A 16,077-nucleotide genomic window follows, 5' to 3' on the forward strand; every position below is an offset into this window, starting at 1 on the left:
CGGGGGTGGAGCTTGCTAAGTGCCGGCCTACCTTCGCAGTGGAGCAGTTCAGTCTGCTGCTTTGATTTTCCAGAAGGAGTGATAGACCATTCCTCTGCTTTCCTGTTTCTATGTCACCTCTGGGGCCATAGCTTAGACCCCAGCTTCCCTACTCTTGGCCTTTCTCTGGAAGGCTAAGTACCATAGTGTATTTGTGTCTGTCTGATTTGTACTAGTGTTATCTGCATTCCAGCTGTATATTCCATGATAGATGCTTGTGAAGGTGGGTACACACTGGGCAATGCGCTCTGAGTGACGTTGCCTAGTGTGTTCTCTTCCCTGCCGGGGCGGTCGGTGGCAGCGCGTACACACTGGGCGATACGAAAACCATATCGCTCGGTGACTTCATGCAGCGGCCGGGCATGCAGCCTTCGGAGAACAGTCCAAATTGAGCTGCATGCACAGCCAACAGCGAGGGTCGTTAACGACCCACGGGCCCTCGCATCGCTCGACGGCGGCATACACACTTGCCAAATAAACGACGTTGCTCAGGAAGGGTGAAAATGAGCGACGCCGTTTACTTTCTTGGCATGTGTGTATGCACCTTAAGGGGGTCATTCCGAGTTGATCGCTAGCTGCCGTTGTTCGCAGCGTAGCGATCAGTGAATAAAATGGCTAATCTGCGCATGCGTGTGCACCGCAATAGGCACGCGCGACCTACGGTTACAAAGGGCATCGTGGTTTTGCACAGGTTCTAGCGAAACTTTCAGTCGCCCGCCCGAACGCAGGAAGATTGACATGAAGTGGGCGTTTCTGGGTGTCAACCGACCGTTTTCAGGGAGTGCTTAGAAAAACGCAGGCGTGTCATGAAAAACGCAGGCGTGGCTGGGCGGGTGTGTGACGTCAAAAGCCGTCCCGCCGTCATTAGAATCAATGCACACGAAGAGTAACTACAACGCTGGTCTTGTTTTGCACAAAAGGATTTTGCAGGCGCTCTGCTGCACAAGTGTTCACACTTCTGCAAAAATACACTCCCCAGTGGGCGGCGACAATGTGTTTGCAGGGCTGCTAAAAGTAGCTAGCGAGCGATCAACTCGGAATGACCCCCTAAGTGTGTTGCATCTGTGTGCACCAATATGACACACAATCTACACAGTCTCATAAAATATAGCCAGGTACAGATCTGCAGCGCTCTCTTAATGGTGTCTGTGTCTCCTCCAAATACAAACCATGACCATCAAGAGAGGGATAATGAGTATCTAGCATTTGGTATGTATAACTCTAATAAACGTATTCTAAATGAACATATCCATCATATGTAAACAATAATATAAAGATCAGAGTTGCGCATACATCAATATAGCATGCTAAAGACATAATATGGCAGACAGATATAAATACTGCAGTTAATAGATACTTTATATATACTGTACACTCCGTCCATGACCAGTATCTGTAATTAAAATCATCTGGAGCCGAGGATAGCGTTCCCCTTAAGGATTATTCTCCAGCAACAATTTTGCTTCTTAAAGAAGTTAATGAATACCGATAACTGTTTTGCTGACGGTAATTAAAACGCAGTCCCACACCTGGGACACGGGGGAGTGCGGGCAGGCACCTTCTTATAATAAAGATTGAAAACCTGCACAGTTCTTACAGATAATGGGGCAGATGTATTAACCCGGAGAAGGCATAAGGAAGTGATACACGCACCAGCCAATCGACTCCAATATGTAATTTAACAGAAGCTGATTGGCTGATGCGTGTTATCACCTTGCATTTGTCACTGGTTTATCACTTCCTTATGCCTTCTCCAGGTTAATACATCTGCCCCAATGTTCTTGTCTTCTTCAGGGTCCACAGGCATCCACGGGGATGACCTTAGGGTGTGATCTCCAGCTGTTAAGAGACCGATGTCTAAAATTCCCCTTGCCAGCTGTTATCACCAGTTATCCCGAACGATCATACATGGCTTGTCCACAGTCAATTGATGGTATACAGTCTGTAATGATCTGTAAGTGGTGCATTCTCCACAGAGAGAGCTAGGAGGACAGAGCGGCAATAGAATTTGGAAGGTGGACTTTAGCCTGTCACAGCTGCAAGGTTCCTCTGTTTTGTTCTTGGTCCAGGGATCCGAGTACTTTTGCGGTGGAGTTCATGGGGTAGATGTACTAAGCTTTGAAGAGTGATACAGTGGACAAAGAGAGTACCAGCCTATCCGCTCCAATCTGCCATGTTCCAGGCTGTCTTTGAAAATACCCATTAGGAGCTGAATGGTTAATAGTTTCTCTGTCGACTTCATTACTTTCCAAGGCTTAGTACATCTGCCCCATGGATGTTCAGCCTGGGGTATGTTTTCCCCCGTTGCCAATGTTTCCTTATGTTGTCAAACGAATCTGATCTTGGATGCATGTTATTCTGATGTACGTTCTCACTCTTGTGTTGGTCCCGGTTGGTGCTTTTCTTGCATCCTGATTAGCTGATTTCTCTATCGTCCTAGTGGATGCTGGGGTTCCTGAAAGGACCATGGGGGAATAGCGGCTCCGCAGGAGACAGGGCACAAAAAGTAAAGCTTTCCGATCAGGTGGTGTGCACTGGCTCCTCCCCCTATGACCCTCCTCCAAGCCTCAGTTAGATTTTTGTGCCCGGCCGAGAAGGGTGCAATCTAGGTGGCTCTCCTAAAGAGCTGCTTAGAAAAGTTTAGCTTAGGTTTTTTATTTTACAGTGAGTCCTGCTGGCAACAGGATCACTGCAACGAGGGACTTAGGGGAGAAGAAGTGAACTCACCTGCGTGCAGGATGGATTGGCTTCTTGGCTACTGGACATTAGCTCCAGAGGGACGATCACAGGTACAGCCTGGATGGTCACCGGAGCCTCGCCGCCGGCCCCCTTGCAGATGCTGAAACAAGAAGAGGTCCAGAATCGGCGGCAGAAGACTCCTCAGTCTTCTAAAGGTAGCGCACAGCACTGCAGCTGTGCGCCATTTTCCTCTCAGCACACTTCACACGGCAGTCACTGAGGGTGCAGGGCGCTGGGAGGGGAGCGCCCTGGGAGGCAAATGAAAACCTATTTGGCTAAAAAATACCTCACATATAGCCTCCGGGGGCTATATGGAGATATTTAACCCCTGCCAGAATCCACTAAAGAGCGGGAGACGAGCCCGCCGTAAAAGGGGCGGGGCCTATCTCCTCAGCACACAGCGCCATTTTCCTTACACAGCTCCGCTGGTCAGGACGGCTCCCAGGTCTCTCCCCTGCACTGCACTACAGAAACAGGGTAAAACAAGAGAGGGGGGGCAAAATAGTGGCAAAAATTATATTATAAAAGCAGCTATACAGGGAGCACTTATTATAAGGCTATCCCTGTCATATATATAGCGCTTTGGTGTGTGCTGGCAGACTCTCCCTCTGTCTCCCCAAAGGGCTAGTCGGGTCCTGTCTTCGTTAAGAGCATTCCCTGTGTGTCTGCTGTGTGTCGGTACGTGTGTGTCGACATGTATGAGGACGATATTGGTGTGGAGGCGGAGCAATTGCCAAATATGGGGATGTCACCTCCTAGGGGGTCGACACCAGAATGGATGCCTTTATTTATGGAATTACGGGATAGTGTCAACACGCTAAAGCAGTCGTTTGACGACATGAGACGGCCGGACAATCAATTAGTGCCTGTCCAGGCGCCTCAAACACCGTCAGGGGCTGTAAAACGCCCTTTGCCTCAGTCGGTCGACACAGACCCAGACACAGGCACTGATTCCAGTGGCGACGGTGACGAATCAACCGTATTTTCCAGTAGGGCCACACGTTATATGATTTTGGCAATGAAGGAGGCGTTACATTTAGCTGATACTACAGGTACCACTAAACAGGGTATTATGTGGGGTGTGAAAAAACTACCTATAGTTTTTCCTGAATCAGAAGAACTAAATGAGGTGTGTGATGAAGCGTGGGTTGCCCCCGATAAAAAGATGCTAATTTCAAAGAAGTTATTGGCTTTATACCCTTTCCCGCCAGAGGTTAGGGCGCGCTGGGAAACACCTCCTAGGGTGGACAAGGCGCTCACACGCTTATCTAAACAAGTGGCGTTACCCTCTCCTGAGACGGCCGCACTTAAAGATCCAGTAGATAGGAGGATGGAAAATATCCAAAAAAGTATATACACACATACAGGTGTTATACTACGACCAGCTATAGCGACAGCCTGGATGTGCAGTGCTGGAGTAGCTTGGTCAGAGTCCCTGATTGAAAATATTGATACCCTGGATAGGGACAATGTTTTACTGTCTTTAGAGCAAATAAAGGATGCATTTCTTTATATGCGTGATGCACAGAGGGATATCTGCACACTGGCATCACGGGTAAGTGCTATGTCCATTTCGGCCAGAAGAAGTTTATGGACGCGACAGTGGTCAGGCGATGCGGACTCAAAACGGCATATGGAAGTTTTGCCGTATAAAGGGGAGGAGTTATTTGGAGTCGGTCTATCAGATTTGGTGGCCACGGCTACAGCCGGGAAATCCACCTTTTTACCTCAAGTTACTCCCCAACAGAAAAAGACACCGACTTTTCAACCGCAGCCCTTTCGTTCCTTTAAAAACAAGAGAGCAAAGGGATATTCATATCTGCCACGAGGCAGAGGAAGGGGGAAGAGACAGCAACAGGCAGCTCCTTCCCAGGAACAGAAGCCCTCCCCCGCTTCTACAAAAGCCTCAGCATGACGCTGGGGCTTCTCAAGCGGACTCGGGGGCGGTGGGCGGTCGTCTCAAGAATTTCAGCGCGCAGTGGGCTCACTCGCAGGTAGATCCCTGGATCCTGCAGATAATATCTCAGGGATACAGGTTGGAACTAGAGACAGATCCACCTCGCCGTTTCCTGAAGTCTGCTTTACCAACGTCCCCCTCCGAAAGGGAGACGGTCTTGGAAGCCATTCACAAGCTGTACTCTCAGCAGGTGATAGTCAAGGTACCTCTTCTACAACAAGGAAAGGGGTATTATTCCACTCTATTTGTGGTACCGAAGCCGGATGGCTCGGTAAGACCTATTCTAAATCTGAAGTCATTGAACCTGTACATAAAGAAGTTCAAGTTCAAGATGGAGTCACTCAGAGCAGTGATAGCGAACCTGGAAGAAGGGGACTTTATGGTATCCTTGGACATCAAGGATGCGTACCTCCACGTTCCAATTTACCCCTCACACCAGGGGTACCTCAGGTTCGTCGTACAAAACTGTCACTATCAGTTTCAGACGCTGCCGTTCGGATTGTCCACGGCACCTCGGGTCTTTACAAAGGTAATGGCCGAGATGATGATTCTTCTTCGAAGAAAAGGCGTATTAATTATCCCATACTTGGACGATCTCCTGATAAGGGCAAGGTCCAGAGAACAGCTAGAGATGGGATTAGCACTGTCTCAAGAAGTGCTAAAACAGCACGGGTGGATTCTGAATATTCCAAAATCCCAGTTAATGCCAACAACTCGTCTGCTGTTCCTAGGGATGATTCTGGACACGGTTCAGAAAAAGGTTTTTCTCCCGGAGGAAAAAGCCAAGGAGTTATCCGAGCTTGTCAGGAACCTCCTAAAACCAGGAAAGGTGTCTGTACATCAATGCACAAGAGTCCTGGGAAAAATGGTGGCTTCTTACGAAGCAATTCCATTCGGCAGATTCCACGCAAGAATTTTCCAGAGGGATCTGTTGGACAAATGGTCAGGGTCGCATCTTCAGATGCACCAGCGGATAACCCTGTCTCCAAGGACAAGGGTATCTCTTCTGTGGTGGTTGCAGAGTGCTCATCTATTGGAGGGCCGCAGATTCGGCATACAGGATTGGATCCTGGTGACCACGGACGCCAGCCTGAGAGGCTGGGGAGCAGTCACACAAGGAAGAAACTTCCAGGGAGTGTGGACGAGCCTGGAAACGTCTCTTCACATAAACATTCTGGAACTAAGAGCAATCTACAATGCCCTAAGCCAGGCAGAACCTCTGCTTCAGGGAAAACCGGTGTTGATCCAGTCGGACAACATCACGGCAGTCGCCCATGTGAACAGACAGGGCGGCACAAGAAGCAGGAGTGCAATGGCAGAAGCTGCAAGGATTCTTCGCTGGGCAGAGAATCATGTGATAGCACTGTCAGCAGTGTTCATCCCGGGAGTGGACAACTGGGAAGCAGACTTCCTCAGCAGACACGACCTTCACCCGGGAGAGTGGGGACTTCATCCAGAAGTCTTCCACATGCTGGTAACCCGTTGGGAAAGACCAATGGTGGACATGATGGCGTCTCGCCTCAACAAAAAACTGGACAGGTATTGCGCCAGGTCAAGAGATCCGCAGGCAATAGCTGTGGACGCGCTGGTAACGCCTTGGGTGTACCAGTCGGTGTATGTGTTTCCTCCTCTGCCTCTCATACCAAAAGTATTGAGAATTATACGGCAAAGAGGCGTAAGAACGATACTAGTGGTTCCGGATTGGCCAAGAAGGACTTGGTACCCGGAACTTCAAGAGATGATCACGGAAGATCCGTGGCCTCTACCTCTAAGGAGGGACTTGCTTCAGCAGGGTCCCTGTCTGTTTCAAGACTTACCGCGGCTGCGTTTGACGGCATGGCGGTTGAACGCCGGATCCTAAAGGAAAAAGGCATGCCGGAAGAAGTCATTCCTACTTTGATTAAAGCAAGGAAGGAAGTAACCGTGCAACATTATCACCGCATTTGGCGAAAATATGTTGCGTGGTGCGAGGATCGGAGTGCTCCGACGGAGGAATTTCATCTGGGTCGATTCCTACATTTCCTGCAATCAGGATTGTCTATGGGTCTCAAATTGGGATCTATTAAGGTTCAAATTTCGGCCCTGTCGATTTTCTTCCAGAAAGAATTGGCTTCAGTCCCTGAAGTCCAGACTATTGTTAAGGGAGTGCTGCATATACAGCCTCCTGTGGTGCCTCCAGTGGCACCGTGGGATCTCAATGTGGTTTTGGACTTTCTAAAATCTCATTGGTTTGAACCACTAAAAAATGTGGATTTGAAATATCTCACATGGAAAGTGACCATGCTACTAGCCCTGGCTTCGGCCAGGAGAGTGTCAGAACTGGCAGCTTTATCTTACAAAAGCCCATATCTGATTTTCCATTCGGACAGGGCGGAACTGCGGACTCGTCCGCATTTTCTCCCTAAGGTGGTGTCAGCATTTCATCTGAACCAGCCTATTGTAGTGCCTGCGGCTACAAGTGACTTGGAGGACTCCAAGTTACTGGACGTTGTCAGAGCATTGAAAATATATATTGCAAGGACAGCTGGAGTCAGAAAATCTGACTCGTTGTTTATATTGTATGCACCCAACAAGATGGGTGCTCCTGCGTCTAAGCAGACGATTGCTCGTTGGATCTGTAGCACAATCCAACTTGCACATTCTGTGGCAGGCCTGCCACAGCCTAAATCTGTAAAGGCCCACTCCACAAGGAAGGTGGGCTCATCTTGGGCGGCTGCCCGAGGGGTCTCGGCATTACAACTTTGCCGAGCAGCTACGTGGTCAGGGGAGAACACGTTTGTAAAATTTTACAAATTTGATACTCTGGCTAAGGAGGACCTGGAGTTCTCTCATTCGGTGCTGCAGAGTCATCCGCACTCTCCCGCCCGTTTGGGAGCTTTGGTATAATCCCCATGGTCCTTTCAGGAACCCCAGCATCCACTAGGACGATAGAGAAAATAAGAATTTACTTACCGATAATTCTATTTCTCGGAGTCCGTAGTGGATGCTGGGCGCCCATCCCAAGTGCGGATTATCTGCAATAATTGTACATAGTTATTGTTAACTAATTCGGGTTATTGTTGTAGGGAGCCATCTTTCAGAGGCTCCTCTGTTATCATACTGTTAACTGGGTTTAGATCACAAGTTGTACGGTGTGATTGGTGTGGCTGGTATGAGTCTTACCCGGGATTCAAAATTCCTCCCTTATTGTGTACGCTCGTCCGGGCACAGTACCTAACTGAGGCTTGGAGCAGGGTCATAGGGGGAGGAGCCAGTGCACACCACCTGATCGGAAAGCTTTACTTTTTGTGCCCTGTCTCCTGCGGAGCCGCTATTCCCCCATGGTCCTTTCAGGAACCCCAGCATCCACTACGGACTCCGAGAAATAGAATTATCGGTAAGTAAATTCTTATTTTTAATGACGTGGCAATTGAAGGCAATACCCTGCAGGCTTTTCTTCCGGACCATGTTGCGAGCCGGGAAAATGTTTCTGATAGAAGCTAGCACAGAGTGTGGAGGTTTTGTATCCCCTATCCTTCAGGATGGTTTGGAGTTGAAGGTGCAACTCCCTATTTTGGTCCAGCCTCCTTCTTCTTTTTTTTTTTTTTTTAATCTTTTTTCTTCTCTTTCCTCTCCAGTGGTACCAGAGAATCTGAATCTGGTCCTGTCGGCCCTTCAAAAGACCTCATTTGAGATTTTGGAATCGGTTGAGCTCAAGCTTTTAACCTTCAAGTTGTTTTTCCTGGTGGCCATAGTGTGGACACCGCATGTTTCAAATCTTGGGGCCTTGTTTTAAGAGTTCCCTTCTTCATCTCTTATGAGCCAAAGGTTGTTTTGTCATTTCACGTTAATCAGGACCAATTGTCTCCCTGTATTCCATCCCCTTTTCTTTTGGATGTGGTCCTGACCCTTCACCTGTATTCGGACGAGACCACCTCACTTCGGTGCATGGACCGTCTCCCAGTACGTTATGATGTAAATAAGCATGGTTGCCCATCTGGAAAGCAGATCCGCTGCGTTATCCCCCAGGCTTACTCCAGAGTGGTTGTCAGGTCACTCTCCCGGGGTAGTGAGTACTTCCTGTTCTGCGCGCCCCAGGGTTTCAGCAGAGCAGTTGTCATAGGACCTCCGGGTCTTCTGTGCACACCTTCGCAAAATTTCTACCAGATTGCATGTTTCGCATTAAGGAGGGAAGGTTTGTGTTCAGGTTTTTCTGAGAAAGAGGGAGGAGAGAAGCTACAGTCTTAGTTACACAGGCCTGAAAGTGCCAGCTCCTACGGTTCCCTCGACCAACCCATCTAATTTTTGCATTGATAAGAATTAGTGTTTATTTAAAAAAGAAAAATTGGTGATGTTCCAAACACACTGTGATAGGGCCACAATAAAAGTTGACTTGCTTAAACATGTAAAATACATAGGGGGTCATTCTGAGTTGATCGTAGTTGTGCTAAATTTAGCACAGCTACGATCATTCGCACTAACATGCGGGGGGACGCCCAGCACAGGGCTAGTCCGCCCCGCATGTCAGTGCCGCCCCCCCCCCCTGCAGAAGTGCAAAGGCATCTCACAGCGGCAATGCCTTTGCACATGAGTAGCTCCCGGCCAGTGCAGCTTTAGCGTGCTGGCTGGGAGCTACTCATCACTCCCCGTCCTGCTGCGTCTGACGTCACGCAGCCGCTGCGGCCCGCCCCCAGTTCGGTCCGGCCACGCTTGAGTTGGCCGGACCGCTCCCACAAAACGGCGGCCAAACGCCGCCGTTCCGTCCCCTCCCGCCCAGCGATCGCCTTTGCCTGTCGATCAGGCAAAGGCGATCGCAGCCCTGCTACGGCCTTCGGCCGTCTGGCATGCTCAGTAGGGACCCATTCACTCGGCTGCGACAAAAAGCAGCGAGCGAACGGGTCAGAATGACCCCCATAAAACTTACTAGTGAGAAATGCCTTGCAGGATTGCTAAAAAGATCCTTATGGAGACGGAGGTATATGCAAGGCCGGGAGTGGGTCAATCCCATGTAACAGTACTCTCCACTGCAGCAACACATCCTCCTGCACTGCCGCTGTACTCTCTCCGCGTGGATCCCTCTACTGTACGGTCAGCAGTTCCGTTGAACAGCTGCAGTCCTGAGGCTCATAGAGAAAACTGGCATTCGATGCAGGAAGATATGATTTCTTTAGACATGTAAATGTGTGTGAGCTTGTGCGCATTACATCCCCGCTCTGGCTTCTGGAATGAAAATGAGCTAAAATGCAAGAGCACCCAGGCAATGGTTTCAGCAGGCAATTAAATATCTCCTGTAATGCCTTTTAGCAATGGTTTTGATGTAAAACAAAAGTCAATTCAGTGTCTGAATTTACACCCTCCTGTCTGACACTCCCACCAGAGGGCTGCATATAATGAGGGCGACTGGGCTGCAGGTACTGCATAACTGGCCTAGCAGATCATACAAATGAATACATTTGAGGCTGTAATTGTAATATAAAGAGCACAGTTCTTGTTGTTCTCCTTGGTAATCTCTTGTGATTTCACTGTACAGCTAATGGAGGTGACGGGGAAGAACCAGGACGAGTGCATAGTGGCGCTACACGACTGCAATGGAGATGTGAACCGAGCCATTAATATACTACTGGAAGGAAACTCTGACACGGTGAGATGGTCCGCCGTATGTTCCGCATGCCTGACGATGCTCTGAATAGACTGTTAGGTCTCTGTAGTACCCATTATTAGCGGGATGTGACTGTTGGCTATGCCGTTATAAGAGTCCTCGAATGAGAAGACCCTTACACACTTTCCCCCCTCCATGTAGACGTCCTGGGAAACTGTTGGGGGCAAAAAGAAAAGCATCGGCAAAGAGAGCTCTGAAAACAAAGAGAACCGGGAGAAAAGAGGAGACAGAGAAATGAGCCGCGGTCGCGGCACTTCCAACAGACGTGGCCGTGGAGGGAGCCGTGGGAGAGAGTGTATGCTGCCCTTATCTCATCGCCTATAAATTCCCCTAAACGTGTGTAGATTGCTAATGGTGTTTTGTTTCCTGCAGTTAGAGCAGAAGAAAATGGAGTGGACAGCGGTCCTGGCGAGAGAGCTGCGGACCGTGGGAGACGTGGCCGGGGGCGAGGTACGGTTTTAACGTGTTACTGAAATGACCAAATCTATTTTCTCCTTTATCCACTAAGGGACACTGGAGCATAGACTATGGGGTATAGACAGGTGGATAATTGGAGCCTGGCACTTTCATTTTTTCAGGAATTGTACCTGGCTTCTTGGGATGGGTACTGATGACTGGCTATGTTCCACAGAGTTTGGGTTCCGCGCCCCTAGTACTGGAGCCTTGGGCCCTTTCATTGTAACCTTGTTTTTATTTATTTCAACTTCTTTGCCTGGTCTAGTAGAATCTCTTCTCACTACTGCATAATAGCCTCCACTAACCTGGAGCATGGCCGGAGGGGAGCGTGTAAAACATCACTCAGTCCACTGAATCCAGGCACAGCGTCTAACCACGTCTAACATCCACCCCCGCACAAGTACCAAAGCATCGCACAGCGGCCATGATTTTGTACTTTAGGAGTAGCTCCCTACCAGCGCAGCTCCTGCGCGCTGGCAGGGAGGTACCCGTCGCTGTGAGGGTCGCAGCGGCTGCGTGTGACGTTACGCAGCCGCCGCGGTCCACACCCCGCACGGTCCAGGTACACCTTCGTTGCCCGGACTGCGCCCCCTACGCCGCCGGCCCGCCCACCCACCGCCTCTGCCTGTCAGTCAGGCAGAGGAGATCGCAGGGCTGAGACGGCTGTCTGGCATGTGGCGGCACACTGCGATGCCGGCGCATGCGCAGTTCAGACCTGATCGGCGGCTGTGCAAAAACACCGCACCGATCAGGTCTGAATTAGGCCCTCTGTCCTTATGGGTTGAGTAGGGTAACTTATATTGCTGTATGTTTCTCTATCGTCCTAGTGGATGCTGGGGTTCCTGAAAGGACCATGGGGAATAGCGGCTCCGCAGGAGACAGGGCACAAAAAGTAAAGCTTTTTCCGATCAGGTGGTGTGCACTGGCTCCTCCCCCTATGACCCTCCTCCAGACTCCAGTTAGATTTTTGTGCCCGGCCGAGAAGGGTGCAATCTAGGTGGCTCTCCTAAAGAGCTGCTTAGAAAAAGTTTAGCTAGGTTTTTTATTTTACAGTGAGTCCTGCTGGCAACAGGATCACTGCAACGAGGGACTTAGGGGAGAAGAAGTGAACTCACCTGCGTGCAGGATGGATTGGCTTCTTGGCTACTGGACATCAGCTCCAGAGGGACGATCACAGGTACAGCCTGGATGGTCACCGGAGCCACGCCGCCGGCCCCCTTGCAGATGCTGAAATCAGAAGAGGTCCAGAATCGGCGGCTGAAGACTCCTGCAGTCTTCAAAAGGTAGCGCACAGCACTGCAGCTGTGCGCCATTTTCCTCTCAGCACACTTCACACGGCAGTCACTGAGGGTGCAGGGCGCTGGGAGGGGGGCGCCCTGGGAGGCAAATGATTACCTATAATGGCTAAAAATACCTCACATATAGCCCTAGAGGCTATATGGAGATATTTAACCCCTGCCTAATGTTTCTAAATAGCGGGAGACGAGCCCGCCAGAAAAGGGGCGGGGCCTATCTCCTCAGCACACGGCGCCATTTCCTCTCACAGCTCCGCTGGTCAGGACGGCTCCCAAGTCTCTCCCCTGCACTGCACTACAGAAACAGGGTAAAACAGAGAGGGGGGGGCACATTTATGGCGATATTTGATATAACAAAGCAGCTATAAGGGAGCACTTATTATAAGGCTATCCCTGATATATATATAGCGCTTTTGGTGTGTGCTGGCAAACTCTCCCTCTGTCTCCCCAAAGGGCTAGTGGGTCCTGTCTTCGTTAGGAGCATTCCCTGTGTGTCTGCTGTGTGTCGGTACGTGTGTGTCGACATGTATGAGGACGATATTGGTGTGGAGGCGGAGCAATTGCCAAATATGAGGATGTCACCCCCTAGGGAGTCGACACCAGAATGGATGCCTTTATTTATGGAACTACGGGATAGTGTCAACACGCTAAAGCAGTCGTTTGACGACATGAGGCGGCCGGACAATCAATTAGTGCCTGTCCAGGCGACTCAAACACCGTCAGGGGCTGTGAAACGCCCTTTGCCTCAGTCGGTCGACACAGACCCAGACACAGGCGATGACTCCAGTGGTGACGGTGACGAATCAACCGTATTTTCCAGTAGGGCCACACGTTATATGATTTTGGCAATGAAGGAGGCGTTACATTTAGCTGATACTACAGGTACCACTAAACAGGGTATTATGTGGGGTATGAAAAAACTACCTATAGTTTTTCCTGAATCAGAAGAATTAAATGACGTGTGTAATGAAGCGTGGGTTGCCCCTGATAAAAAGCTGATAATTTCAAAGAAATTATTGGCATTATACCCTTTCCCGCCAGAGGTTAGGGAGCGCTGGGAAACACCTCCTAGGGTGGACAAGGCGCTAACACGCTTATCTAAACAAGTGGCGTTACCCTCTCCTGAGACGGCCGCACTTAAAGATCCATCAGATAGGAGGATGGAAAATATCCAGAAAAGTATATACACACATGCAGGTGTTATACTACGACCAGCTGTAGCGACTGCCTGGATGGGCAGTGCTGGGGTAGTTTGGTCAGAGTCCCTGATTGAAAATATTGATACCCTGGACAGGGACAATATTTTACTGTCGTTAGAACAAATAAAGGATGCATTTCTTTATATGCGTGATGCACAGAGGGATATCTGCACACTGGCATCACGGGTAAGTGCTATGTCCATTTCGGCCAGAAGAGCTTTATGGACGCGACAGTGGACAGGCGATGCGGATTCAAAACGGCATATGGAAGTTTTGCCGTATAAAGGGGAGGAGTTATTTGGAGTCGGTCTATCAGATTTGGTGGCCACGGCTACAGCCGGGAAATCCACCTTTCTACCTCAAGTCACTCCCCAACAGAAAAAGGCACCGACTTTTCAACCGCAGCCCTTTCGTTCCTTTAAAAATAAGAGAGCAAAGGGCTATTCATATCTGCCACGAGGCAAAGGTAGAGGGAAGAGACAGCAACACGCAGCTCCTTCCCAGGAACAGAAGCCCTCCCCGGCTTCTACAAAAGCCTCAGCATGACGCTGGGGCTTCTCAAGCGGACTCGGGGACGGTGGGCGGTCGTCTCAAAAATTACAGCGCGCAGTGGGCTCACTCGCAGGTAGATCCCTGGATCCTGCAGATAATATCTCAAGGGTACAGGTTGGAATTAGAGACAGATCCACCTCGCCGTTTCCTGAAGTCTGCGTTACCAACGTCCCCCTCCGAAAGGGAGACGGTTTTGGAAGCCATTCACAAGCTGTACTCTCAGCAGGTGATAGTCAAGGTACCTCTTCTACAACAAGGGAAGGGGTATTATTCCACTCTTTTTGTGGTACCGAAGCCGGATGGCTCGGTAAGACCTATTCTAAATCTGAAGTCCTTGAACCTGTACATAAAGAAGTTCAAGTTCAAAATGGAGTCACTCAGAGCAGTGATAGCGAACCTGGAAGAGGGGGACTTTATGGTATCCTTGGACATCAAGGATGCGTATCTCCACGTTCCAATTTACCCCTCACACCAGGGGTACCTCAGGTTCGTTGTACAAAACTGTCACTATCAGTTTCAGACGCTGCCGTTCGGATTGTCCACGGCACCTCGGATCTTTACAAAGGTAATGGCCGAGATGATGATTCTTCTTCGAAGAAAAGGCGTATTAATTATCCCATACTTGGACGATCTCCTAATAAGGGCGAGGTCCAGAGAACAGCTAGAGATGGGATTAGCACTGTCTCAAGAAGTGCTAAAACAGCACGGGTGGATTCTGAATATTCCAAAATCCCAGTTAATACCGACAACTCGTCTGCTGTTCCTAGGGATGATTCTGGACACGGTTCAGAAAAAGGTTTTTCTCCCGGAGGAAAAAGCCAAGGAGTTATCCGAGCTTGTCAGGAACCTCCTAAAACCAGGAAAGGTGTCTGTACATCAATGCACAAGAGTCCTGGGAAAAATGGTGGCTTCTTACGAAGCAATTCCATTCGGCAGATTCCACGCAAGAATTTTCCAAAGGGATCTGTTGGACAAATGGTCAGGGTCGCATCTGCAGATGCACCTACGGATAACCCTGTCTCCAAGGACAAGGGTGTCTCTTCTGTGGTGGTTGCAGAGTCCTCATCTATTGGAGGGCCGCAGATTCGGCATACAGGATTGGATCCTGGTGACCACGGACGCCAGCCTGAGAGGCTGGGGAGCAGTCACACAAGGAAGAAACTTCCAGGGAGTATGGACAAGCCTGGAAACGTCTCTTCACATAAACATTCTGGAACTAAGAGCAATATACAATGCTCTAAGCCAGGCAGAACCTCTGCTTCAGGGAAAACCGGTGTTGATCCAGTCGGACAACATCACGGCAGTCGCCCATGTGAACAGACAGGGCGGCACAAGAAGCAGGAGTGCAATGGCAGAAGCTGCAAGGATTCTTCGCTGGGCAGAGAATCATGTGATAGCACTGTCAGCAGTGTTCATCCCGGGAGTGGACAACTGGGAAGCAGACTTCCTCAGCAGACACGATCTTCACCCGGGAGAGTGGGGACTTCATCCAGAAGTTTTCCACATGCTGGTAACCCGTTGGGAAAGACCAATGGTGGACATGATGGCGTCTCGCCTCAACAAAAAACTGGACAGGTATTGCGCCAGGTCAAGAGATCCGCAGGCAATAGCTGTGGACGCGCTGGTAACGCCTTGGGTGTACCAGTCGGTGTATGTGTTTCCTCCTCTGCCTCTCATACCAAAAGTATTGAGAATTATACGGCAAAGAGGCGTAAGAACGATACTAGTGGTTCCGGATTGGCCAAGAAGGACTTGGTACCCGGAACTTCAAGAGATGATCACGGAAGATCCGTGGCCTCTACCTCTAAGGAGGGACTTGCTTCAGCAGGGTCCCTGTCTGTTTCAAGACTTACCGCGGCTGCGTTTGACGGCATGGCGGTTGAACGCCGGATCCTAATGGAAAAAGGCATGCCGGAAGAAGTCATTCCTACTTTGATTAAAGCAAGGAAAGAAGTAACCGTGCAACATTATCACCGAATTTGGCGAAAATATGTTGCGTGGTGCGAAGATCGGAGTGCTCCGACGGAGGAATTTCAACTGGGTCGATTCCTACATTTCCTGCAATCAGGATTGTCTATGGGTCTCAAATTGGGATCTATTAAGGTTCAAATTTCGGCCCTGTCGATTTTCTTTCAAAAAGAATTGGCTTCAGTCCCTGAAGTCCAGACCTTTGTTAAGGGTGTGCTGCATATACAGCCCCCT

At 49.7% G+C, this 16,077-nt stretch overlaps 1 protein-coding gene across 10 annotated transcripts in view; it reads left to right on the top strand.

The window, feature by feature from the left end:
* The window catches only part of UBAP2 (ubiquitin associated protein 2), a 186,256-nt gene that overhangs the window by 53,533 nt on the left and 116,646 nt on the right, over window positions 1–16,077 (top strand). For all 10 annotated transcript variants that reach the window (XM_063957893.1, XM_063957859.1, XM_063957926.1 and 7 more), the window contains exons 4-6: window positions 10,245–10,355; window positions 10,515–10,668; window positions 10,746–10,823. In XM_063957893.1, coding sequence (XP_063813963.1) covers window positions 10,245–10,355; window positions 10,515–10,668; window positions 10,746–10,823 — 343 coding nt within the window. The remainder of the gene's footprint in view (window positions 1–10,244; window positions 10,356–10,514; window positions 10,669–10,745; window positions 10,824–16,077) is intronic.

This window comes from Pseudophryne corroboree, chromosome 1, assembly GCF_028390025.1.
Source record: "Pseudophryne corroboree isolate aPseCor3 chromosome 1, aPseCor3.hap2, whole genome shotgun sequence".
Lineage (NCBI taxonomy): Eukaryota > Metazoa > Chordata > Amphibia > Anura > Myobatrachidae > Pseudophryne > Pseudophryne corroboree.